At 46.6% G+C, this 27,272-nt stretch overlaps 1 protein-coding gene across 5 annotated transcripts in view; it reads left to right on the forward strand.

The window, feature by feature from the left end:
- The window catches only part of INF2 (inverted formin 2), a 42,699-nt gene that overhangs the window by 7,198 nt on the left and 8,229 nt on the right, over positions 1–27,272 (forward strand). For 4 of the 5 annotated variants that reach the window (XM_038138565.1, XM_038138567.1, XM_038138569.1 and 1 more), the window contains exons 2-20: positions 11,069–11,477; positions 12,807–12,922; positions 13,462–13,621; positions 14,410–14,443; positions 15,472–15,613; positions 15,715–15,856; positions 16,356–17,291; positions 18,917–19,062; positions 19,148–19,209; positions 19,838–19,940; positions 20,024–20,109; positions 20,621–20,721; positions 22,044–22,114; positions 22,231–22,338; positions 23,233–23,303; positions 23,958–24,078; positions 24,646–24,810; positions 25,502–25,604; positions 26,418–26,576. In XM_038138565.1, the coding sequence (XP_037994493.1) occupies positions 11,084–11,477; positions 12,807–12,922; positions 13,462–13,621; positions 14,410–14,443; positions 15,472–15,613; positions 15,715–15,856; positions 16,356–17,291; positions 18,917–19,062; positions 19,148–19,209; positions 19,838–19,940; positions 20,024–20,109; positions 20,621–20,721; positions 22,044–22,114; positions 22,231–22,338; positions 23,233–23,303; positions 23,958–24,078; positions 24,646–24,810; positions 25,502–25,604; positions 26,418–26,576 (3,220 nt within the window). In that variant the 5' untranslated portion in view covers positions 11,069–11,083. Of the gene's footprint in view, positions 1–11,068; positions 11,478–12,806; positions 12,923–13,461; positions 13,622–14,409; positions 14,448–15,471; positions 15,614–15,714; positions 15,857–16,355; positions 17,292–18,916; positions 19,063–19,147; positions 19,210–19,837; positions 19,941–20,023; positions 20,110–20,620; positions 20,722–22,043; positions 22,115–22,230; positions 22,339–23,232; positions 23,304–23,957; positions 24,079–24,645; positions 24,811–25,501; positions 25,605–26,417; positions 26,577–27,272 lie in introns of those variants that run through there. The other variant, XM_038138570.1, reaches the window with a different exon arrangement.

The following is a 27,272-nucleotide window of genomic DNA, read 5'->3' on the forward strand; positions in this document are numbered from 1 at the left end:
CCTTGGTAATGTTCACATTCACACAAGCGAGCAGGAAAGTACCTGGCAGTATCTGGGGCTGGTCTCCTTAATGTGTGCAATACGTGCTTCACCCCTGCCATTAGGAATCCTGGCTGTGGTCAGCCTTATCTGAACAAAAACACTCAGGATGTTTGCATTTGGGCTGTTCAGCAGATGAGATACCAACCCCTGTGATTCAGCAGCAGCTGAATGGAAAAGCTGATCTCGATAGAAGGGAATCGCATTTGCAGCCTGTTCGGAGAGCAGCTGGAAAAACACTTCCCCCTCCTGCACCATGCTGGTGTCTTGGTAGCTCTGTTCAGAAGGGATGTCTGTAAATATGGGTCTGGGTAGCTCTTTGGCTTAGGGGTGCCTTCAACCCTTTCTTCTGTGGACCTCCAGCATCAAACTGGTTTTTAGGGAAGAGTTGCTGCCTGCCTGAAGATCCTCACCCTTGTGCAGGTGGGGAGGGTTAGTGCTTGTGCTGGAAGGACACAGCTAAACCCTGGACTGGACCTGCCTGCATCTCTCCCTCTGGGGCAGGGCTCAGAAGGTCTTTTTTTCTGTAACTACATCTTTTTGCTGCTGCAGCACCAGCATGTGTACCGGGGAGCAGAGTTCAGCTGCCGTGGTACCCTTCATCCTGGCAATGCCTAAGTTGCTCCCCTGCAGCCTTAGCACGGGTGCACTATATGTATGCAGGATAAATAAAAAGTAAATATTAGGCTTCCTGCCTGTGCTTAGCAGCACATACATCCTTTAGAAACCTGAACATGGCTCTGTGCTCTGGGCAAAACTGGTGGTGCAGTTTGGCGTTTTGGCAGAGATTTTTGTCAACACCTTTCCAATTTAAGCTCCAGGTTCCTCACAGTTCATGGTTTAATCTCCTCAGGTGGAAGCACCCTCCCCAAAACACCCTCCCCATGTTTCTTTCTTGCAGAAGCTTCTTACCAAAAGAACTCCAGAGCAGATGTTAAGGATGTTTTAAGCAAATCAACCCCATTAGATGCAAAGTTCCTGGAAATATGCTACTGGCAGTAGCAGAATCCTTTGTTATCTGAAGTATTCATCAGATAAAGATGACTTCAGAAGGCTTTTTTTTCCTACTTTTAACATCCTCTAAAGTGAATGCGTTCAGCCACAAAGCAATCGGAGAGCTGGTCTGTGACAAGAGAGCTGGAGGGATGTCAGTCTTCAAGGAGAGTAGAGAAATTCAGTAAGAGCCAGCAGCAGTCAGCTCTGCAGTTCCTGTCTTGCTCCTGTGGTTTCCTGAGGATGCTCAGATGTCTCTGCTCTCCACAAGGGAGCAAAGAGGCTGCTGTCACTGTGCTGTCCCAATGCCTGGGAAGGTCATCATTAGTTCACCCCATTTACATCCCAGTAGCTCTTCTGGCATCTCCTGCTGCCCTCAGTGTATAAGATCATGTTCCAGAGAGCAGAAGCCTTGTGGGCAGGGGGAGGATTTGACTCTTCCCTTTAATTTTCCTTTGCACTCCCCCTAAATTTGTATGTCTTCTTCCATGCCTAATTCCCCTTCAGTGCCATTTTAGCATGTTGCTTAACACTGGTCCTTCAGCTTGCTTAACTCAGAGTTCAGTTCTCAGATGAACAGAGAAATTGAATTATCCAAGCTTATTTTCTTAATTTTCCTGCTGTAGACATGTAGTTGTCATCACTGGCCCCATGGGTGCCAGAGTACCCAACAAAACCCATCACAGAGATGCAGAGGTGAATATTGCACCTCGGATTCTTGAGTAACATCTGTGCTGATGTTTAGTGATTTAGAAGGGAGTGATATGAGGCATTTTAGGCAGGATCTCCTAGAAAGAGCCATTGCAGCAGACCTCTGTCTGGCACAGGTCTCCCTGCCAGCCCAGAATGAGCTGGGTGTTCCCTTTCCAAAACCCTTGACATGACTTCCTTGAAAAGACACTGGCATGGGAATAAATTTGTTGCAGAAACGTAGAGCAGTGAGAAGACACTGATTGCTGTAATTAAGAATAATCTAATTCCTAAAGGCAAATGGGTTGTATTTATGTCTGTTTAATTGGATTCCTGAATTTTGTAGACCAGCCATGTGGGCAGTCAAGCCATTGCACTGTGATTCAGAGGCAGCAGAGTGATAGTCAAAAAGTAGAGAGTCTTTGCTATACTTTACCTAAGATGAAACTAAACCCTTAGTTCTTGATGTAATCTAATTGATTTTGGCATAGTTACTATTCAGAGGACCACCAAATCATCTGCTAGAAAATTGGGGTACAATTGGGCTGATTTGCTGGGGGAAAACCATTTAGCCCTCTCTCCGAGAAACTTGGAAGTTCACGTCCATGTGGCCTGCAGAGGAACAGTGCAGCCTGAGAGCTGGTTTTCCTGCTTTTCAGCCCAATTTCTCCACTTCTGCTTTTTTGCTTTTGGGTTTTTTGGGGGGGTTTTGTGGGTTTTGTTGGGTGGGGCTTTTCTCATGTTGGAAATGATGGAACCTTTCTAGAAGGAGAAACATTTCTGTAATTTCTCAGATCCAGGCTTCAGATGAAACCTAATGGGACCTGATTGATAACCTTTTACATTGCTTCCATGCTTTTCAAGGACAGGAATTTGAACTATCACAATCCTTTCTCTGCAGGATTTTTTTTCCTCTTAAATTTTATTTTTTCCCCTAAAACCTGCTGTGAGCCTGGTCCTGCTCCCAAGAGCCAGATTAGCAACTAATCTTTTGAGGACTTGGGGATTACACTTCAGGAGTGCATGAAATGTAAAGGGACATTCATTTGCTGCTGTAAAACCCATCCTGAATTAACAATAGCCTTGGATTGTATGGGTACACCCCCAGAGTGTTTCCTATGGCAGGATGGGGAATTATGCAGAGTCATTTCCCTGGACATTACATTGTTATGGAGAAACTGTTTTAATTAGAAAGCAAGTGGGCAGTTTGGTCTCTTAAAGGCCACTGAATTTGGACCAAGGGGCAGACAGATCAGTGTATTTCTAATACTGGTGGAGTTGTGCTCATGTACTCAAGGCTTGAGTTTCCCACCTAAGGCAGGAAGACTCTTGATGTGGGTTCCAGCTTTTGATCTGGGAGGTTCAGTTCAGGGTGGAACCTCACAGAGTAAGAAATAAACATTTGAAGCCTAGCTGCTACCCCTGAGCCAGGCAGGAGGCTTATGCTGAAATGGGCCATGTTGAAATATTCACAATTTAATAATGACTGGGTTTCAGTTAACACCTCCCGAGAGGCTGAGTGGATGCATTTTGCAGCTGTGGCTCACAAACTAGCTTTCACATTAAATATCAGCCAGAAAGGCACAGAGATGTTTTCTGTAAAAAAGAGCCTTTAATGTCTTCAGAGCCTGCTCACCCCATAAAAGCTGGGCTGAAGCTCAGCAGGACCTTAGTGGTGCCAGATGAGAGCAGAATTCTTGTCATCGAGCCCCTGTCCAGGGGACACTGCCTGAGCTCCCAGCCTTTGCTGTGTGGCCCCTCTCCTAGGGTGGGCAGCCTTGGCTTAGACATCCTCAATATTTTAAGCTGTCCTGGTTCTTCCAGCATTGCAAAGATCCCTGAGGCCTTGCACTGCTTAAAGCTCTGGTGCCACAAAGCCAGAAAACCCAGCTCAGCTTATGCAAGATGCAGGGGGCTGTCCCCACCCACAGCTGTGCTCTCCATCCCACCACCCTGACCACCCTGCATCCTCTTTTTTCTTCTCATTGTTTTTCCTTTGCTTGCCAGAGCATTGCCCAGCTTTGGTCATTTCCCTGCTTTGAGTCACTCCATGCCAGGGGTGCTTTTTCATACTGGAGCACAGACAGGCAGTGGGGGCAAGGCTCCCACCTTCCCAGCCCAAGGGGAAGTGACCCCCAGCCAGCCACCAGCACAGGGTGAATGATGGTGACAAATGACATTCAAATGCCTTCCCTGCAGGCTACAGAAAAGTCACTTCCTTGCACCTTTCCGGAGAGTGGTATTTGCATACTATCAGACACTGACATCCTGTTGAACTTTCTTAGAGTGTGTGAATTATAAAGACACTCTTTGGGGATTTACAGTATGTTGACTGAAGGTTGCTTGATGAGAGAAGGAGAAAAGGAGCTGGCTGGGGAAGGGAGGGATCACACAACTGGTTGAGAAATATCCTTCCATGTGGAAGAGACAATGGAATCATTTGGCTTCAGTTCTGAAGTAGGAATTCTTCCCTCTGACAGTTTTCTCTGTCCTCTTGGCATCGTAGGGAGGTTTTTAAAAACATCAACAACAAAAAAAAAAGGCAATAAAAGGGTTTTGGCTGTCATATCTGCTTGTGTGACAGCTTCCCACAGAGCAGAAGCCAGGAGTCTTAGAAAGTTACCACTGCACTGTCCATGTTGCTGGGTAACAGTTTCTGCTCCTCACATGACCCCAAATGATAATAATAAATTGCATCCCGAAATGCTGAATGGCGCTGAAATCGCTGGCAGATGGAGCTGCTGCCCCTGCCTGAGTGTGTGGGCACCGGAGCATGGGAATCTCCAGACCAACCTTATTTCCATCAGAGTTTTCATGGGATCTGGACCCGAGTCCCATTCCTTTCTGGCTGGAGTCAGGATGCCCCTCTGGCTCCCGTGGGCCTGCTGGCAGCAGCGGTGGGGAAGGACTGGGGTAAGGCACTGGTGGTCCCATTTGGTGCAGAACTGGGGGCTGGCACCCTCTGACTGGGGCCAGTGCTGGCCACCAGCTCACATCCCTCCAGCGTGGAACCTGCTGTGCCTGTGGTACCTTGAGGGTGCCCAGGGTTCATACCCACCACGGAAAGCTGCTGATGCTGCTTTGTCAGACTCACACAGAGAAGCCACTTTCCCCCCCAGTGGCAGTGGCCATTACAGAAACAAAATCTGACAGCTGCACCAGTCTGGTTTAAACCTGGCTCACCACATTTAGGGAAGTGATTATTGTGTCTTCACGCTTATAGTAACAAAGAGTGGTTTCAAACCCCTTTGAAGCTAAGCTCATGGAACCTCTCATATAAATAACGGTTTAGAGGCCGCTGAAGACCCTGACATAAATGTTTTTGAGCATCTCACTTGAGCTTGATTTGTTTGTGGTCCTGTAGCAGCCCAAGGAGAAATGTGTTTATTTACTGAGGAAGAAGGTACCAGTGATTTTTTTTTTTTTTTTAACTGGTGGGGTTAAACCTGGTGTAACTCCACTGCTACCAATACATATTGGATGGATGGACACATTTACCCATTTTGTGAGACATCTCACAATAGTGTAGTCTGTAGTTGCCCAGGAGAGAAAAGCTGTGCTGGCACACAGCATCCTGATAGTGGTGAATGGGACTGAATCTGAACCACATGTTTTTCCTTTATTTGTGAAAGAATAAGCTATACTGGCAAAATACATACAAATTTATACCAGTATGGCCACTCTTTGTCTATGCACTGAAGTCCTTTTCTGGGAATTTGCAGAAGCCTTTGCCAGCACAGTGCCAGGCCCAGTCAGTGTGGATGGCACAGTTCCTGTCTGCCAGCTGCAGCAGGGTGTGTGTCCATGCTCCCTCATTTCCTAAAGACAGAATATTCCCCATAATGGTTTGCAGCACTGCTGAGGCCACAGCTGACCTGGGCTGTGTTGTGAGAGCTCCTTGTAGGCTGTGCCAAAGCCAAGCACAGTGGGCCAGAGACCTTCTTCAGTACTGAAGAGCAAGAGTGGGCACTCGTTCCAAAACATTTTCATTTTTTGATCATAAGTCACACATTCTGGCCTCTGATACAGATGATCTAGAGAATATGTAGATCTGAAGACTGCTGAGGCTGCTGGCCATGGCAGCAGAAGGATGGAGCAGCTCTTGCTGGGACAAGGTCTGTTGTGCAAACCATGCCTTTGATTTGCTTGCCTGAATTTCCCACCATGCCCTTATCCCAGCTGCCCTGGGAGACTGAAAATGCTGCTGGCTCCTACAGACACGGAAGGGCTCACACCAAGGGGTCAGGTTGGTGTCTAAAACAGAGATCTGTGGTTTCCCCCAGCTCATCTTGGTGCATAGGAGGATGGTTTGTTGGCCTTTATGTGGGTGAACTCTTAAAACACTGCATAGGAAAACAACAGCACAAATGAAAGCAAAACGAGAGGTGAAGGAAAGGCATCACACTTCCAGAAGTGATTTTGGAAAGCACAAAGGCAGGATGTTGTTTCTTTTTAGGGACTGAGTAGTCTGACATGTTGCAAAATACAAAGGCTTGGCGTATTCCCAGCAGCAGAGGGAAAACTGGAGCTCCCCAGAAGTGAAACCTGTCATTAGCAGTCAGCCAGGCAGAACAGGCTCCTGAGTGCCAGGAACAGGCATGGAAGGGAGGGGGATTGAGCAGCACAAAGGAGCTTTCCTCACCCTGGCAGTCTTGTGGAGGGGAGCAGAGGGCTGTGAGGGCAGCATGTGGGATTGGGATGTTCCCAGAATTCTTCAAAGGGCAGCAAGGAGCTGCTATTCCCCCTCACATACAGCGGCCCTAAAGTCCCACTCTTCTGCATAGACAGTGGATCTGCTCCCCAAAAAATCAGAATAGTTTTGACCTGCAGTTTTTCTCCCTTTTGTTTTTCACTCAATTATACTTAGCTGCCCTGAGAAATCTCTTTTTACATGTCCTCCCCAGTCCTTGCTGTGATCCGTGTCATCCTGGAGGCATGTAATAATTTAGACTGAAAGCTGTGCTCTGCAGCTCTATTCTCTGCAGCTTCACAGGATGGAGGAAGTATTGATGTGCCCTGATTTATCTCCCACAGATGTCATCTCCCTGGGAGTGGACTTGAAGGACAGAGAGGCACAGAAAACTGAATCTGGGAAGCACCTGATTTAGAAAGAAAGGAGGAGAAAATTTTACAGACCAGGTTGGATGGACGCAGGGAACATTATAACTTTGCAAACCCAGTGATCCAAGGAGTTGGCACCACGAATTGTGATGTTGCTGTTGCCATGTGCAAGAACACAAGCTCTCAGGATACCTTTATGTTTCCGAAAGGAATCTCCTAAAATTAAGAGTACTTTTACATTGATGCTGCTTGAGACCTTACAGCAACCTTCCAATATCTGAAGGGTCCCTACAGGGAAGCCAGAGAGAGACTCTCCATCAGGAACTGTAGTGACAGGACAAGGAGTAATGGGTACAGATTAAAAGAGGAGGAAATTTTTTACTGTGAGGGTAGCTAGACACTGTCACAGGTTACCCAGGGAGGTTGTGGATGTCACAACCCTGGCATCCAGGCCAGGCTGGATGGGGCTTTGAGCAACCTGGTCTGGTGGGAGATGTCCCTGCCCATGGCAGGGGGAATGGGACTAGATGATCTTTAGGGTCCATTCTAACCCCTTAACGTTCAGTGACTCCCCATCAGGGCTAACCAGCTTCTGAGGGTGAGAAGATGAGGAGAGGTTTGCATTTAAGGCATGTAGATGTGGCACTTGGGGACATGGTTTAGTGGTGGGCTTGGTGTTGCTGGGTTAACGGTTGGACTCAATGATCCTAAAGGTCTTTAATCTAAGCTAAAGTATTCTGTGGTTCTTTGTTGTGGCTGTGAGTGTCCCCACAGCAGCAAGCACAGACACACTGTCAGGTTGTGCCCAAGGGAGCAGCACCCAGCCCCAGTGCTGAGCAGGCAGCTGTGGAGGCAGAGCGTGGGGGCTGCAGGCATGGTCAGACACAGGGTCTGGGGACATTGCTTCCACCATCACAGCCCCCTCTCTGCCCTGGGAAACAAAAAGCAAAGCTCCCCGTGGCCTTCTGCTGGCAAAAGGTGAGGTGTATTCAGCTGTCCTGTCTGGTTTTGTCAGGGCACTTTCCTTTCCTCAGCCAACATAGTTTAAATAGCCTCTGTGAGACAGCCAGATAGATGTGTTCCATTTCAGTCCTTGTCTGTGTCACTCTGCTGAGATCATTTACCTGCTAACAAGCTCCTGTGGTCAGAGATAAAAGGCAAAACGAGCAGCCCTTTGAGGATGTATCCAAACATCTTTGCAACACTTTGCTTCATGGAAAAGATGGGAAGATGTTGCATTCACAATATATCACTCTTATCTGTGTTTGTAAACAGATTTATCACACCATCTGCAAAGTCGTATTACCATCTCCTCCATATTCATTTCCTTTCCATTTATGTAGTACAGCTCCTGTTAATTTTATTCCCTTTTTACAATTAGATGCATTAGCTACCTTTATCCTTTTCTACAAAAAGGGTGCACTCTCTGTGGGGAAGAATATTTAATCAATCCAATTTGTTCATTTTAGTGCATGAAAACACAAGCCAGGACTGTTTGGAGAGGTGCTGCCCGGTTCTGTTTCTCATCTCTTCACATCTGTGCGGAGCAGGTGGGAGGGAAGGATAATTCAGAACAAATCTGCTGGTAAACAGGATGCTCTCTCGGTATTTCCTGCCTCCTGTTGCACTGGTGGAGCTTAATTTTCAGGAATCAGCTGAGCCTGAGGTCAATAATGCTGTTGTAATTTCTCTGACTTGCTGTAGCTGATACAATGTAATACAAATACAATATAATGAGGCATTCATACATCTGGGAGCAAAAAGTCAGCCTGCTTTGTTATCTGGCTGGATAAGAAATGTTTATTCATGTTCAAATGAGAAAAGTGATTTGCTGAGTATAAATAAAGTCACACAAGAGGAGAGGAGCTTGCAGTTGGCAGCTACTTCTGCAGCCCCAGGGGCTGACCAGCTCCCAGGTCAGATGGTTCTCAGTACTGCCCTACACCGAAGGGCCAGCTTGACCCCAGCACTGGGAAGAGATGTCTGGGCTCCATGCACACTGTGGAGGAGAATTCGACTGCAGGTGGACCTCTCCAGCCCCATGGCTGTAGATTTGCAGTCACCATGACTGGTGTAGGATGCTGCCCCATCACCAGGGCAGCATGTGAACTCTGGGCGGGAAACTTTTGCTTCTCTCCCTCCAGTGAGGAAGGATTTCTCTTCTCCTTTGCATCAAGCCTAACCCAAATTCCTGGGCTTGAATACAGGGGAGGGACTGGGGTTGACTAATCCCAAAAAGAATTTTACCAAGAGTGAGTAAGGGCTCTGGACTGCAGGGAGTGATGACAAATCTTGGAAGCTCAAGCCTGTGCTTTGGCAGGGAAGTTTGTTTGGGGATTGGTTGGGTTGGGTTTTTTATGGTCCTTTTTATCACTTTTCAGCTGTACAGTGTGTTCTCAGATGGTATATTTGCCACTTCATGTTTTTTGGATCGTGACCATCATTTTTTAAGCTAACAGAACAGGGAGCAACTGGGTGCTTGGCCAGCTTCTTTCCCACTGAAGCAAAAGAAAACTCTGCAAGAGGGTTTCTCCAGAGCTCTCTAAATGGATCTTCTGACACCATATCCTGCTAACTCTTCCACCCCTCTGACCTCTCAATGCAGACTTTGATGCTGTGAGCTGCCAGAAAGTCCCACCATCACATTTTCTCAGAGAAGTTTTTCCAGTGTCCTACCCCATCACACTTTGCATCTTTCCAAGAGGCATATTTAGGCCTATAATATCATGCCTGTCACTAATCAGTGAGCAAATCTTTTGGCTGTATATTTGCCAAGGGGAGATTGCCAAAATGACTCTTGGGGTAAAACAGAAGCCATGCAGCTCTGCTGCAGGGAAGGACCTTTCTCAATGGCACAGTCCCCAGGAAAAATCACAAGGCAGGCTTCAAAAGGACATTTTTTTCCAACCCAGTGTAAAGGGTCCATCCTTTATGTTGGCTTTCTGGAAAAAAGCCTTCCAGAAGTTACTTAGTTTAGATTTTTCAGGCATTTTTTTCTAGTCACTGTTGGGCTATAAAGCCTTGTGCTTTAGCTGGGAAGGGAAAATAAGAGTCTCCCATAATCCCTTCAGTTCCCTAAATGCTGAGTTTTGGGGCCAACTGGCCCCAGGTTATTTTGAGCTCTTTGCAGGCTCAGCAGCCCACAGGAACAGAGGTACTGGTGGTGTGGCAGGACGGGGAGGTAGCATCAATTTTTGTGGGCAAACTGTCACCTATGGGAGTAATTCAGCTTTAAAACAGAATCACAGGTTCACAGAATATTCTGAGTTGGAAGGGACCCATAAGGATCATCAAATCCAACTCTTAAGTGAACAGCCCATATGGGGATCAAATCCACAGCCCTGGCATTATTAGCATGGTGCTCTGACCTTATCCCAGTGGCCAAAACCATTGCGTGCAGCTTTGAAAAGGACCTGCCTGGTGTGACTTGATCCCTGTAAGTCTGAAAAATAAAAATCCTGCCTAAAACCATAAAATCTGGCACCAAGAGTTACACTTGGCTTTGCAGTTTCTGTGTGCTGAATCAGTTCCTGGCCTTCCTTGCTGCTGATGGCCTGGCTGGACAGGCCATGTCCTCCAGGGAGACGGGCCATTGCTCCCCTTCTCAAAAAAGTGCTCTGCTAATTTTGTAGCCAGCCTCCTGCTGCTGTACCTGCACTCACAGCCTGTCAGGCTCTCACATTATCAGGCATAAACACCATGTGTACAAACATATTTGCTATTACAGCAGACAGGAAGAGATTAAGTGAGTGCTATAAAATTAACCTCAACAATAGTCAAAAGAAGCAAAAGCGAAAAAGGAACAAGGTAATCAGATGCTCTTATGAGCAGGATATGGTCAAAATGATTTCTTCATCCCATTACAAATGCTTAGAAACAGCACAGCCTCTCCAGCACAGTGAGATTTTGGAGTGGTTTAATGGGCATTAAGAGTTCAGAGCTTATAATGCTGCTTCCAACCTTTTCCTTTCACTGCATGAAAACAGGTAGTGGCAATTGACTGGTGCAAATTGGCCACTTTTAAAGCTGTATTTGCTGGCTTGGATGTGCTAAAAGTCTCTCCACAGAGTCTTCAGAGCCTGAGTGTAATGTGTGTGGTTAAGGTGGTGATATATTGAGTTTCTTCAACAGAAGACTGGTTCCAGTGTATGCTCTACATGCTGGAGAGCTGGGACCTGCTGCAATTGGGCTTTACATCCCAATTACTGGATAAAAAGCAGGGCTACTGGATAGGTTTTGGTCAGTCCAGACAAACTTCTTAGTTTGTCTTTTCTTTTTCTTTCAGAACAAACCGCTCACCATGTCAATAAAAAAGGAAGGAGCCCACAAGAAGTGGGCTGCCCTGAAGGAGAAGCTTGGACCCCAGGAGACCGACCAGTCAGAGGCCAACCTGGAAAATGCAGAGCCAGAGCTGTGCATCCGTCTCCTGCAAATGCCCTCAGTGGTGAACTACTCCGGGCTGAAGAAGAGGCTGGAGAACAGTGATGATGCCTGGATGGTCCAGTTCCTGGAGCTGTCTGGGCTGGATCTCCTGCTGGAGGCCCTGGACAGGCTCTCAGGGCGAGGAGTGGCCAGGATATCCGATGCCTTGCTTCAGCTCACCTGCATTAGCTGTGTGCGAGCAGTCATGAACTCCCACAAAGGCATAGAATACATTGTGAGCAACGAGGGCTACGTCAGAAAACTCTTCCAAGGTGAGAAGACACCTTCCTGCTTCATCCACCACATGCAGCATTGGTGGGGGCACTTTCCTGTTGCTTATCCTCCTGCCCTGCACCAGGCTAGTTGGAAATGGTTGGTCACAGCTGATTAATGAGATTGGTTTTTTCTTTAAAATAAAACTGCTATGAAATCACATTGCCTTTGCCACCCAGTGCTATTTCCACAGAAATATTGTCATAGTTTGCTGAGAAGCTGGGGATAAAACCCAGCCTTATCAGTGCACAGGCATGAGAAAGCTTCAATCCTTTGGTTGTCTGCGGACATTTGCTATTCAGTCTTTGAAAGCCCTAAGGGCAGAGGAATGGAACTGAAAGGGCTTGGAGTCTTGTTACCTGTAAAGAGGAGGGAAAGTGGCATGTTTGGGCTCAAGAGAGCCTGCTCTCTCTGCTGCTCACTCTGCTCCTCCTGGAAGATGTGGGTAACACCACTTACATTCTCCTGCCATTCACTTGGCTCATCGTTACCTTTGAAATTCATCAGGGCATCTTGTAGGACTTATTGTACAGCACTTAATGGTGCTGCTGCTGGAAGGATAACTTCTGTACCCAGAAACCCTTATTAATAGCTGTTTAAAATGCATTTAGTCTGAAAGCTGACTTTCTTCCCTCTTCTGTTTTGAAGTCCCCTTCTTTCCTCTTCACCCTGTGTTTTCTTAGCCTATATAAAATATGGACCTGGCATTTTTGTATTGTAAAAACGGGGGGGGGGGGGGGGGGCCGCTATCCTGGATTTTCAGTGTTGGAGCTTCTTTGTGCTCTAATATAGGAAAAATAAGAGAGCCTGATGCATTCCCTCCCAGCTCCCAGGGCTCACACAGAAAGAGAAGTGCAAAAAGGGAATACATGGGACCTGTAGTAACAATTGTTCTAACTCATATGCATATTGAGCTTTTCTGCACAAGAAATAAGTGCCATTAATCAAAGAAAATTGTTCATCTGCTGTTCTAGAAAATATCCATATGTGAAAATGGGAAATAAATTTCATGAGTGCTGAAAGATCTTGGCTGCTGTTGCAGCATGTCACCGGGACATGGAAAAGAGGAATAACCACAAGCTGCACGAAAATGCCAAAGGGATACCTGTGGCATTTACTGTTCTCACTAGAAGTTACCATCAGATAATGCTATTGGGATGGGATATCTGTACATTAAGATATTTCTCTTCCCATCTTCCATTGTACTGGGTCCCCTCCTTCAGTCTCTTTTCTACTGCTGCTCATAATTCATGTAGCAGAAGACACTGAGATTCAGAACATTAATGTAATTATAAATTCTGCTTTGTTTTGTTCTGTTTTTCCTACAGCACTTGACACAACTAATGTCATGGTCAAAAAGCAAATATTTGAGCTCCTGGCTGCACTGTGCATTTACTCATCAAATGGCCACTCTTTGGCTCTGGATGCTTTGGACCATTACAAGGCAAGTGTTTGGTTGGAGCAGGAGGAATGGCTCGGTTTTGAGCCACGCAGACAGATCCATGTACCACAGAAAAGGGTGGGAATAAAGTTTATTTTGCATTGTTTTGGTTAAGAGAAGTAGGGGTTTATAAAATGAAAGCTGTAGGAAGTTTTTTGTGGTCAGTGAAGGTCTATGGTGCTGTTCTGTGACTTGTGTGGACAGATGACTGCCAACCATAAGGTGCTTTCTGGCAGCAAAAGCACCACCAGAATAGATGGTGCCACATCCACAGGTTTCACTGCCCACGAGCTCAGGTACATGCATCAGTTACCAGAAAGCACAAAGGGATCCAAGAGGTGTTTTCAATGACTTTCTGTGCCAACCAGCCCCTGCTCCATAATGGAGGAGTGCTGCTTTTACCCGTGCCTTCCGGTCCTTTGCACAGTGGGATAAACTGAGGATTTCAGATGCTAATTTCTTCTGAGAGCCTGCACCACACTCATGGGCATTTATGTCTGTGTAGACCATCCTTGTCATAATATCAGTTGTGTTACCCACAGAGTGTGAAGAACCAGCAGTACCGATTCAGCATCATAATGAACGAGCTGTCCAACACGGACAACGTGCCCTACATGGTGACACTGCTGAGTGCCATCAATGCCATCATCCTGGGCAAAGAAGAGCTGAGAACAAGGACACAAATCAGAAACGAGTTCATAGGTAAGGATGTTTGTTACACCCTTCCCTGGAGAAAGTCAGTTACCAAATGGGTTTTTTTCAGATGTATCCATAAGGTACCTGAAGAGGCTGGGGAGCAAAACTGCAGATGTTAATTTTCTTCTTTCTTTTAACCTCTATTCTCAACAGCCTTTCTGTCAACAGATTTTTTTAACTGCTGCTTTCCCATAGCTTTGATCTTTTCTGGAATCCCAGCAGCACTGTATCACTCGAGCTCCTTCAGAGCATTTCTATAACCAACCATCTTATGTGGCCACATTTCCATATATTGCAACTACTTGTGAGAGCTGATAAAGTTTCTTCACTCTGTGTCTACTCAGCTGAGCTACAGAGTTCTCATGGTTCAGAACTTTCCAGAACTTTCCAACTGCTAGAATCCCAGGCTCCTGGGTACCATTGTTGGGATTCACCTCACATGCTGGGTGCATCTGAGTTGGTGAGCCTGGGCTCCACTTCTCTCCATGGAAATCAAGGAGCATTTCACTGTATCAGACTGATTTTAGATATTTCATTTAGACTGAGGTCACTCTTGCCTCAACAGTGCCTGTGTCCCAGGGGGATTGTGCAGTGGTTCACACAGGTGCTGCAGATGTGTGCTGTGGTGTCTCATCATTCACCAGATGACTCTACCCACTTTGTTAGATCCATCTGAAGATATTTTCACTTTTTCTCTACTAAAAGGGTTTATGAACACAACATATGTATATATCACTACAAATAAGTACCAAGTGGGTCATAATGCAACTATATTTATTTTTTTCACCTGCCAGGGCTTCAGCTGTTGGATGTTTTAGACAAGCTAAGGTAAGGATTTTAACTTTTTTTTTTTTTAATGAGATTCACAGTGAAGTAGTTTTGGAAACTTAATACTTATCCAGCCTTCTGTTGTGTGAAGTGCAGTGTGCTTGGGTGGAGTGGACCATGCTTGTGCACCCATTCCATGGGAGCTAGAGGCATTTGGCCAGTGTTAAGATGCTCTTGCCAACCACAGTGTCACGGGGACAGCTGTTGGCACAGATGGCATGCACGGAGGCTCTGGGCACAGATGGAGTAGCAATGTCCTCATTGAGGCTGTTTCAGACTGAATCTGAAGCAATGCTGTGGGCTCACTGAGCAGCTCACTGTGTTCAACACCCCTTCACTGCTGCTGTTGGTCCCAGAAGCATCCAGCTAAAACTATTTACTAATGCATATCTGAATGTAATTTAAAAATTATGTTCCATCAGAAACATCTGTGATTAATTCTAGAATGTAGTTTATGTGAGTTGCAGTTATCCGTGTAACTGAAATTGCTCCATCCAACACCATAAAAAATTAGGGAAGAGAAGATCTTTTATTAGAGCAGCAACTGTAAAATTCTAACACTGAGTGGTCTTGAGAGTGCTGAAAAAGTCAGCTTTAGAGTGTCTGTGGTTTTTTAAATCCAGTTTTGAATAACAGAGAAGGAGGTTTTTCAAAAAGAAACATCACTGGAATATTTTCAATTAGTCTTGACTTTAAAAAATGAAGGTGGTGGCCTTGTTTCAAAATGGTCAGAATGCCACTCTGTTGCTACAGCTCCAAGGAGAATTCCATAGCAAGCCTGTGCTGGGCCAGGTTATGCCATGAGAATCCCATTCCTTTGTATTTGTTGATTGTAGGAAGAGGTACATTCAGTCAAAGAAAGATTGCACTGATGGCATCTCCTCCTTTATAAATTGGGCAGAGTTGGGTACTTTCAACACCAACTGGCCGAGTCTGAGAGGCAAGGAGATAAAAGCCATTTTACAAAAGCAGTCATCTGAAAATTAGTGAAGGGCTCTCCAGTGAAAACGAATGCTGTGGTATTGCAGAGACATCGAGGAGGAGGATCTGCTTATCCAGTGTGACACATTTGAGGAGTTCAAAATAGAGGATGATGAGGAATTATTAAGGATATGTGATGGCATAAACATGAATGATCATCATGAGGTCTTTTCATCTCTCTTCAACAAAGTAAGTTGCCCCTCACGTGGGGTGCCCCTCACACAATGGCAAAATTAATCCCCTTTGCTGGGAGCTGACCTTGCTGTGACAGAAGCTGCTCTGAATTCCAGGTGAGCCGCTCTCCAGTCTCTGTCCAGCTGCTGTCCATCCTGCAGAGCCTGCTGCACCTGGAACCCTCTCATCACTCCAGCCTCCTGCTCTGGGAGTCCTTGGATGCCGTAGTGAACAGAGCCCTTTTACTCGCCAATGACAGTAAGAATGACACATCCATCCAGCCTTGCACACTGCTCTTGTTTTCCCTTGTCCTATAAAAGTCTTTCCCCAATGTGCAGGAAATAATCTGCGGGACTTGGTAAGAGCTGAACAGAAGTGAGACAAAGCTATACCTCCTGTATAAGGTCAAGTGAAGCTTCATCCCTGTGGGTGGTCACATTTAGCAGTGGGCTTGGGATTCCCAGTATTGTTTTAATGGTTAATCCCTGAGCTTTGGCCCATGGGAGTCAGTGGGAATCTGTCCTCACTGGCATCCTGCCACTGGTGCTGGCCTGTATTGCTGGCAGGCGTGCTATGAAGTGTTTGTGGGTTGGGCACATGGGAAGGAAATTGCCTAGAAGCCAAAAGTGTAGTTGTGTAAAGTGACTCCAGGAAATGGACTTTCCATGGCTCCAGATCCCCTGCTTGGTGAGGGTTGAATAGCATGAACCAGCCTGTGGGCCTTGTTCCCTTCCTTGACCCTGACTCATTTCTCTAGTCCAAGGGAACACAGTTGAAGAAGTCATTGAGAGGCTGCTGTCTATCAAAAAACATCCAAACAAGCAAAAGCGAGCTGAAAACCGCCTGTCTGGGAGCGCAGCTGGGGGTGTCCAGGCTGAGCCAGAGCCATCTGCACGTGCAGCTCGGTGTCCAGTGGGATCATCAAACCCCACCAGAGCACCAGCAACATCCTCAGGGCCACTGGACAACGAAAAGAAAATCTCATCCTGCCAGTTCACAGCCTGCTGTGCTCTGCCAGAGAAATCTAACCCTCCCTCCAACACTGCTCCCAACCCGGCACCTCCAGCCCCACCACCTCTACCCTCTGGCACAGCAGCCATGACCCCCACATCCCCCATGACAAATACACCTCCAGCCCCTCCACTCCCTGGCATCCCTCCCCCTCCACCCCCATTGCCTGGCATGGGGGGTATTCCCCCTCCCCCTCCTCCTCCTCCACCCCCACTGCCTGGCATGGGGGGCATTCCTCCTCCTCCACCCCCACTGCCTGGCATGGGGGGCATTCCTCCTCCTCCACCCCCACTGCCTGGCATGGGGTGCATTCCTCCTCCTCCACCCCCACTGCCTGGCATGGGGGGCATTCCTCCTCCTCCACCTCCACTGCCTGGCATGGTTGGTATCCCTCCTCCTCCACCTCCATTACCTGGCATGGGTGGTATCCCACCGCCTCCACCTCCACTGCCTGGCATGGTTGGTATCCCACCCCCTCCTCCTCCATTACCTGGCATGGGTGGCATCCCTCCCCCTCCACCCCTCCTTCCTGGCATGACAGGAGATCACATAGAAGCCGTGGTGGCCTCCCAGTACAGCTGCCCCCTGGGCTTGGGCAGGCCTCCCCGCAAGGCAGTGAAGACACCAACGCTGAGAATGAAGAAGCTGAACTGGCAGAAGCTGCCCTCCAACGTGGTGAGAGGTGGGTGCTTCTGGCATAAAGTCACTGCTGCTTTAGGGGTGCTTTGCACTGCTGCTTTTGCTTCCCAGGGGAAGAAATACTATCTTAAAGTTTGTCAGATGTGGTTGAGTCTGTTTGGATACAGAACTTCCTTGATTTCTTTTACTTTTGACTTACAGAGCTGATACAAAAGGAACATGAAATTACTCATGTGATAGTAACTATTCCAACTGATTAGTGCTTTGGAATAGCTTGTTTATAACTAAAATACTTTGAACTTAAAAGAAGAGAAAGGGGTGGGAATATTTTCCTAATCACTATGATGTGCCTTAGATCAGGCTCTGATCTGAGTTCCCCACATTTTTATTACCCAGCTCATCTGTGCTTGTATCTGGGTACATTGAAGTCATGAGTAAGAGTACATGTGAGGATCACATCACATATCTCTTGATTTTTGGGTTACATTTCCCTCTACTAGTGGATTCAAAGTGAAGCATGAAATGTGAGAAGCTCGGACAAGCTGTGTCAGCTTTGTCCTAGACAAGCAAGGCATCCACTGCATGAAAGTAGGCAGAGGTGAAATCTAAATAAGGCAGGTCTTCAATCACAAGAGCTGTAAAATGTTGGGATTATTGCAGTAGAGGCTTCTGCAGGCATGTTAAGGTGATGATTTTATTTTTAAGATATAAGAAATTGCAGTGGAAATTAATTCAAGCAGTCCTGTGGCCATCATTATACAAGGAGACTTGAGTATAAAATTAAAAACTGAGAGGGACATTGTCAGAAAATGTCCAAGTTGTGTCCAGTCCCTCTGTTAGTATGCAAGGAAGCAAAAATTATATCAACCAGGGGACTAGAAATTAAATGTCTGAGGTCCTTGTCATGCTGATCCAGTTTGCCCAGCATGGAGGAGAACACAGTTTTACAGGGAGGGATGGGGCTGTACAGCCTCTGTGTGCCCAGTGCTGCCTCCCCTTACCAGGTTTAATTGCCCTTCAGCCCCTTTGGATCCCACCTATGACACTTGCCCCTCCTCAGTGATGACAATTTGTCCACTAATAAGGATAAATATGTCATATTAAGAGACAAATATATCTCTTCTTATTTCATTCATGTTCTGAAGAGTGTCCCTGCTAGCAGCTCACCTTGTCCCAGGGACCAGGAGCTTTCAGCTGTCCCTGCAGCCAGTCTGTATCGAATCAGGCAACCCCGACAAAGGGGAGAGAATGATGCATCTGACTCTATCTTATCAGAAGGCTAATTAATTACTTTATAATACTGTAATATTCTATACTATATTACATTACATCTAAACTGAATCTGCCGAGCACTCAACTCTGCACACAACTGCACTCTCTGCACAGAAATCTCTTGACTGTCAGCTGACAGTCCTGACACACACACACACACACACACTTGGCCCTGATATGCCAAGGAAACAAAACACCATCACTCTGGGTAAACAATCTCCATATTGCGTTCTACTTTTGCACAAACATAGGCACAGCAATTGATAAGAATTTTTTTCCTTTCTCTGAGGTTCAGAGAATGTGAAACCGAGAAATATTCTCGGGACGAATTGCGCCTTGCTTTTCTCTGTGAAGAAAAATGTGGCGACAAGTCTGAACACTTTTTCTTTCTTTCAGAGAGCCACTCAATGTGGGCTTCTGTGAGCAGCAGCAGTGAGGAAATGATAGAGCCCAACTACAGCAGCATTGAGCAGCTGTTCTGCTTCCCACAGCCAACCCCCAAGGAGAAGACAGCAGCACCAGTGAAGGCAGAGCCGAAGGAGGTGAGGAGACCCCCTCGTTTTTTCGAGTAAAGAACCCTGCAGACAGCTCATCTAATATGAGATATCTTCTTTTTCTTTAATGAAGATCACATTTTTGGACTCCAAGAAAAGTCTCAATTTGAACATATTTTTGAAGCAATTTAAATGGTAAGATATGGCCAGTTTTCATGACAGTTGACAAAACTTCGAGCAGGTTTTGCAGTATCCGGAAGGTCCTCACAAAATCTGTTCTAGCCAATGTGCTTTGGTGGTCCATGCTACTAAATCATCTGAACATTCCCCATTTTGTCCTACACTGTCTTTAATATACTGAGTTTAGGTGTTTAATTATGTTTTTACATATAACTTCCCCATATGTTGGCAAAGGAGTTAGATCTTCATTTTACAGTTAAAGTTGTGGCACAGACTCTTAGGGTGACACAGACTGTGAGACACACCTGGAGGTCAAATCCCTCCTCAAATCAGGGCATATGAACAAATGAAGAGTTCCATTTTCTTTTAAGATTAAAAAAAAAGCTCAGAGATAGTATCCCAGTTGCAGGATTCATCTCTGACCTTGAGTCATTTGATCAGGGCCAGAAATAAGAGTTGGGTCATAGCAGGGATCCAGGTCCTGATTCTAAGTTAATTGTGGGGAGATCCCTTTCCTTTTGGATTACTGTGGTTCTTTACTAGGGAAAGCACAGAGTGCTTGCACAGATAAATCTCTCGGTAGTGTGTGATAGTTGGAAAGTGGTCTTTGGTTGATAGCTGGCTCTGCTCCTCCTCCCTGCAGCTCCAATGAAGAGGTGACTGCCATGATCCAGAATGGGGACCGGGCCAAGTTTGATGTTGAGGTTCTGAAGCAGTTGCTGAAGCTGCTGCCTGAAAAGCATGAGGTCAGGAGGAAAACACTACCCTTGGTTCACAGAGCTGAGTACATAGAGCAGCCCTGCAGTCTTGATTCTTTATTTCTCATTAGATAGAAAACCTGAAGGCCTTCAAAGAAGAGAAATCAAAGCTAGCAAATGCAGATCAGTTCTATCTTCTCCTCCTTCAGATTCCCAGGTAAGGTTGTTAGTCATAAACTTCAGCCAAGTCTGTTTCTTGATTTACCTCTGGGAAGTTTAAGTTTCTTTATAGGAGCCTCACAAACCAACACTGATGGATATAACTGGTGGATTCCCCCTTCCACCTTGGAGCTATCCCATTCCCTGTTACCCTTAGATGAAGGGCTCTTCCTGATCCAGGACATCCTCTCCCTCTGAACCAGCTGAAGCTGCCCAGACTCAGGGTCAGATGTGCCCAAGGAAGGTCTATAACTTAGTGAAAGGCAGTGCCGAATGCAGTGCCAAGAAGGGGAAGCTCTTCTCTTTGCTGATCACAATGCACCAGCAGAACCTCCATCCCTGCTGGTCCTCAGGGCCCCTCACCTCCCTCCACAGGCCACACCAGTGGCTTGGTGTGGATGTGGTTGACAGCAGTGTGGGCTGGCATGGGCTTGCTGGTGGTGTGGGGAAGGGGCTGTGCTGGCTGAGATCCCAGTGCCTTTATGCTGAGCATCCATCTCCGCCCTCAGCTACCAGCTGCGCATTGAGTGTATGCTGATCTGCGAGGAGACCGCCGTCGTGCTCGACATGATTCAGCCCAAAGCTGAAGCCATCCGGAGAGCCTGTGAAGGTATAGATGACCTGAGCTTATTTCTGCGTCTGATTTAAGACAGGAAATTTTAACCCCCACAAAACTCCCCTGGAGCTCTGCAGTGTTACCCCCAAAACTCCCCTGGAGCTCTGCAGTGCTCTACCCAAACCCCAAAGAACTCCCGTGTGGTCCATTCACTGCTTTGCTGCAAATGGGATGCAACTTTAGGTATCTCCACTGATGGTCAAAGCCCCCAAAGATTATTTTCTCTCATCCTTATCCCTTTTTTTCTGCAGCAGATGTTTCAGATCTCTGAAACACTTTGAATGGGGAAGTGCTGGAAGTTCATCAGTCCTTTCAAAGGAGCTGAATTTAGACAGCAGAGCTGGCCCTGCTGCGCTAATTCATCCATCCAGCATTGTTTCCCAAATTAAGAATTTCATACAGCAGTTTTCTCTACTGCCAGAAAACTTCCCACAAAAGCAGCAATGCTTTAGTATTTCCCTGCCTAGAAATGGACCCAGAAGAAAAAGGTTGCTATTTTGGGTTATAAATTGCTGATGCTCCAATATGGTGAGTACACAGAAAGTTTATGCAATAGATTTTGGCTTCCTGTGGCAGAAACCTTTGGTCCCACTCCTCCGAGAGCAGTATGCTCTTCTTGGCACTGTCAAGTGTCACCTGTCCTGCAGAGCCAGTTCCCCCAACTCCTGCTGGGGCTTTCTCCAGCTGGCATTACAGCTGTTCGCTGGAATAAATTGAAGCTTCCCCCAAAGTGACTTCCCAGCAGCCCAGATGTTCTTTTGGAGCTGCTCTTGCCTCAAAGCTGAGTGCTTCAGAAAGCACAGGACTGCAGGACCCTGTTGTAAGAGCAAGGACAGGGACTGTACTCTTCATGCCTGGTCCATAATCACCTCTACCATGAGAGACCAGGAATAGGGTGAGCATGTCTGGTTTTAGCAGCTAGCAGGTGATCATAGTGCAGTCAGAACTGGCTCCACAGCACAGCTGAAAGTTGGCAAGATTAAATTTGCAGCCCAGTTACCCTTGCCCCACCCTGGGAAACTTGCAAGGAAGGCAGGACCTTGATTGCTGTTAGTGAGGAGGGTCCAACTGCAGGTTATTTGCCATTAGGAAATGACAGACCAGATGTAAAGAAAGAAACATAAATCAACAAAGACTTTGACAAACCACTGAACTGAATCTGCATGGAATCAGTTTCTCTGCTGGTTGGGCATTGGGCTGCAAAGCCAAAATACCAGATTTGATTTAGTGGAATTCAGAATCCCAATTTCAATGCAGTTTAGGAAATGTTCTGGTGTAATAGAGGCTTTTGCTTAAAAGTCCCTTATGTTTTTCAGATCTTCTGACCAGCCATCGCCTGCCAGTCTTTTGTCAACTGATTCTCAAAGTTGGAAACTTCCTGAACTATGTAAGGACTTTTTTTTGTCTTCTCCTCCCCCCATTACAGTCTGTGAATGATCTCCTTTAGGCTTTTAATTTGGATGGACACAGGAGTTACATCTGCTTTTTTTTTCTCTCTTGTAGGGAAGTCACACAGGCGATGCCGATGGGTTTAAAATCAGCACTTTACTCAAACTAACAGAAACCAAAGCCAACCAAACCCGCATTACACTGCTCCACCATATTCTAGAGGTACCAATAACAAGTCCTGCACAGCAGGGAAGAGGGAGGGTTTTATCACTGATGAAACATTTCTCCTACTCTGCTGTTGGCTAATGCCCCATGCTCATACTCACATCCTCCCTGGCAAGCCCCAGAGTGTCACAAGTCAGGAGGATTTGAATCACTTTGGTGACTCTGGTGGAGGCTGCTTGTGGGCACTACTCCTTATTTTAAGACTTGATCTGCTTCCCTCCAGCATCTTTTCCCACAGTGTCTGCAACTTCCTTTCATATTTGTGCAATCTGCACATCAGCAGCTGCAAACCACAGAGCACAAAGCTGTCCTGGCTCATCTGTACCCATTCAGCCTTTCTGCCTTTCCATGGACTTTCCCTTTTCCTCCAGACTGTGCTCAGGCTTTTCATGCTTCTCTCCAAGCCCCCATGGCTTTCCTATTTCCTGCAATGCTATTTTTATCTTTTTTCTCCATGCTCTGCTCTGCCACCTTCATTCATCAATGTCCCTTGGTTTCAGTTATGCATGTTCAAGCCCTGCTTTAGCTGGGAGTAGCTTCAGCAAGGACAGCTGTGAAAGTAAAGAATGCAAGATTCAAGGCCTTTTAGTACCCTTCTGGGACCATAGGAAGTGTCAGATTGCATCAAACCACAGTCCTGCCTCCTTCCATGCTCAAGAGGAGCTCTGCTTTGCTTTGAACTACGAGTATTTCTGAGGGTGCAGTACTCTTCTGTGTTTTTATAGCCAGGGGAAACGCCTTTCCTCTCTGTGCAAACTACAGACAGGGGGGCAGTAGCAGAACACAGCACAGTCATCCTTCCTGGACACTTCTGTCCATGTGTCTTCCCCCCAGCTTCCCCTTGGCTCCTGACACACACCAAATAACACTTCTTTCTCTCTTCCTCTTCAGGAAGTAGAAAACAGCCACAAGGACCTACTGGAACTGCCAAAGGATCTTGAATATGTTTCAAAAGCAGCAGGGTAAAATTGTGTGTCACTTCCTTTGAATTAAAAACAAAAATAAATCCCATGCACATCAACAATGTACCAGAAATTAGGACACACACAGCTGGTATAGAGATTAACAAGATGGCATCTTACATAGTTTTAACTGAAAGATTTGGTTGATGAATGTTGAAAGCCTTTTAATATATAGTAATTCTACTACAGCTGGCAACACTTAGGACTGAAATTTGCAGAGCAGTCAGTTAAAACTGCCTCCCAGACCCTTCTGAAATGTTCACTGCCTTTGTGGTGGCAGGAGCTGGTGAAGGTCAGCCACCCAGAAGCATTTCTAAAGTACCTCCAGGGAGGGAAAGTGAGCTAATGCTGAGCATGGGTGGAGAACAGCCTTTTGAACGGGTGGGCTTTTTTTGGCACTCATCTATCTACCCAATACACAAAATTTTAGGTAGGCCTGGCAGCCTTTCCATAAGTACTGTGGAGGAAAGCTGTTTTCCATGAGCTTGGACTGTATAGAGAGTTCAGAGCACAGGGCTCAGTTCAGTGAAGTGGTGGGAAGCAGAGGGGTGACCAAACCACCAGTTCAGACTTGTCCACTCCTTGGTCAGCTCAAGAGGCTGTGTCAACTGATGATGGAGTGTCAACTAATGGCAGGGTTCTGTGTGATTTCAGAATTAATCTTGATATTATACGCACGGAGTCTGGCACCAATTTAAAGAAGTTGCTGGAGCTTCAGCGGAAAGTCTTATCATCAAATGAGGATGTGAAACAACAGTATGAGAAACCCATCCAGGTCAGTAATGGAGCTGCCTTAGATCTCCCCCATTACACACGGAGAGGTGGTGCATGGTACATCTGCAGCTGAGGAGCCTCATGGGAGGGGAGAAAATATTGCCACAAGACATGCTCTCAGATTTGGAAATAGGATGCAATGCTGCACAACCCAAACATGCTTTTGCCAGCTGCACCCCAAACCTAGATACCTTTGGTGAGGCCATTTCTTAGGGTGTGTGCCCCAGCTGCTGTGTCCATGCTTCTGTGGGACTCCTCACTTTCAAAGAAGATGGTCACCTTCTGTGTGGATCACCAGAGTGAAGCTCTTTGCTTGGAATTAAGCTTTGCATGAAGCTTTCCATGTCTTGCTCAAGCCAGACTGCCCTGTAAATTGGCACAGCACAGTTGCCAAGAGTAAAGATCATCTGCAAATGTTAATTTCTTCCCACCTGCTTTCCAAAAGCTGCAGTTAAAAAAGCCAGGACCCAGAGTCCTGCTCTAAGCTCTAATCCTTTCTCTTCACTCATTGTACTTCACTCGTTGTCCTCTGGATGGTGTTTTACTGTGTGCATTTAATGTGTTTCAGGACAGCATTGATGCCTCCAGAAAGCTGGAAGAAGAATTTGAAACCATTGAAAAGAAGAGAGAAGAACTTGCAAATTATCTTTGTGAAGATCCAAGCAAGTTGTCCTTAGAGGACATATTCAGCATCATGAAGACCTTCAGAGATCTCTTCATCCGAGCTCTGAAGGTTGGCATCTGCACACAGGATGCTGAGCACCCCTAGTGCTGGAAGCTGCCTCCACTGCAATGGACAGGGGTGGAATAGGCACCCCAAATCCAGGGGGGAACCTGGTTCCAGCCTCCTCCTTTTGGCACTTGGCATGAGGTCTCCCAGTGAAGTGGTGTGTGATCCCTCCTCCACTGCATCCTCTGGTGCTGCTGGGCCTGGCCCAAACACCAGGGATTGGTGATTTTGTTGCAACTTCAGCTGCACAATCAGTCACAAAGATGCTTTTGGGCCAAGTGTGCAAGTTGTAGAGAAAAGGGCTTACAAAACTTAACCCTTTGCTCCAGCCTGAGCAAACAGGCTCAGAAGGGGGATATGGAGTAAAAAAGCCACCTGTTTGGAAAAAGCTGTGGCTTCAGTGTCTCCCACTTTCACCTCAGCTCGAGGTCAGGCAGGTGAGCACACTTCAGGTAGCTGTGTGAAGCATAGCACCACTGCCACCTCTGACTGGGACGTGGCAGAGTCCTGGCCAAATCAGCAGTCCCCTCTCACCATTTTGGTAAGACAGCCCTTATTCCCAATGCCCATTTTATTTACTGCACAGGACAAAGCCAGAATTTCTCTTCCTTCATCTATAGATCTCATTTCTCTTCCTCAGCTTCTTCAGCAGACATTTACCCAACCTTCTCATGTCACTGTTACCTCCCTGCAGGAGAACAAGGACAGAAAGGAGCAAGCTGCCAAAGCAGAGAAGAGGAAAAAACAGCTAGAAGAGGAAGAGGGGAAGAGACAGAAGGGAGAAAATGGAAAAGTCAGTGAGTATCTGAAATGGCTTCAAAAAATAGAGATGGAGCCATAGGAGCTCTTTGGTGGTCCTGCTTTAATGGAGCACTAGTGATAATTTATTTTGTAGGTCTCCAGGTGATGGCTGACTAAAGGCTTTTAGATGTCTTACAGCCATAGCTAAGAATTGACTTTCCACAGTTGCAGCTGGGCAGAGAAGTTAATTTTAGGTTTGCTGACTGAACAGCAAAGAGGAAAGAAAATCACCACAAATTAAATATTTCAGTTAACTTTTCCAGTTTCTAAACATAACTTTTGAATCCCAAATCTAAAAAGAAACATTTGACTTATGCACCATCCAAGGTCCCTGTATACACTTGAATACTCTCTCTTTACCACAGTTGTCCCAAAAATCTTGCATGTTGCTTAAATATGCCTTCTTCTGGATGAAAATGAAAGACTGAAAAATGTAATTGGAAGAAGCTGAGAGGAAAGAAAAATCAAAATCATTTTTCCTCCAAAAAAAAAAGAAAGGGTTCCCACCAACATTGATAACAAACGGGGAATATTGTCATGGGACAACCAGGGACATGTCCAGGCAGAGCTGGTGCCACTGGTGCCAGGCTGTAGCACCAAGACTTGGGAGCAAATCCCTTGTCTTAACCAGGACAGGCTGCTGTGGGATCACGGAGCACTGGCTGCTCCCAGGTCTGGTGTAGGTGCCTTGCTCCTGCCTGGTGGCTGCTTGTGCTGGGACAGCAGGAGCCACCTCCAGCAGTGGCATCGCTGCAGTCTCCTCCTGGCCTGTCTCAGGGGCAGGTGTAACTCCCATCTCTCTCCCCCAGTCAAGAAGGGGTTGGTGAAGCAGGAGGAGGTGTGTGTCATCGACGCCCTGCTCGCCGACATCAGGAAAGGCTTCACGCTGAGGAAGACAAAGAACAGACACGAGTCAGAGGCAGTTCCTAAACCCTTGTCTGCAGAGAGCCCAGAGGAAAGCCAGTCTGGTAAGGACACAGACCTGACTGTACCTGCAGCTCTTCATTCCCATCTGCCTCTGAGCCTGAGCCAAGCATGCACCAGCCAGAAGCCTTTGTGTTTGTATTTGGGGAATTTTATTTAAGAAGGCTTTGCAGCCAAGGAGAAGAGGAGCAAAGAGCCTTGAGCTGTTACTAGCCAGGTCTGTCCCAAAATCAGCAGGAATTTGGAGGAGCATGGCCCTGCATCTGTGTTGATAAACCTTCTGAGGTGCTTGACCCATGTGTCAGCCATGGCACCATGCTGATGGGGCACTGCTGTTATCCCCACACAAGTCCCCTGCATGCTCTCAAGTCTCAGTAGTACAGTGTGTTTCTGTCTTGGAGACTGCTGCATCCCATCTTATCTACACTTGGGAGACTGAAGAAACCCTTTTAAAAAGGTAAGAAACCCTATTTGCAGAAGTACCCACGTTTCTAGGTGCTTGTGAGGAGACAGCCCATGGGTTTAGGTTTTCTTTAGTCTCTCGACCTCAGTGTCAGTGCAGTTAGGCAGATCCAAGGACATTGGTCTGTCCATGGCTCTCCTAGGCCTGCTCTGCAAGGGCAGGTTAAGGCTGGCTAATGGGCAGACTTGAAGTCCTCAGACAGCCAAGCCAACAGTCCAGCCTGGTCCAGGACCTCACAGGCAGGTTCTCTCTTCTGCTGTAAACTTTCTGGCTTCCT

This window comes from Motacilla alba, chromosome 5, assembly GCF_015832195.1.
Source record: "Motacilla alba alba isolate MOTALB_02 chromosome 5, Motacilla_alba_V1.0_pri, whole genome shotgun sequence".
In the NCBI taxonomy this organism is placed as follows: domain Eukaryota; kingdom Metazoa; phylum Chordata; class Aves; order Passeriformes; family Motacillidae; genus Motacilla; species Motacilla alba.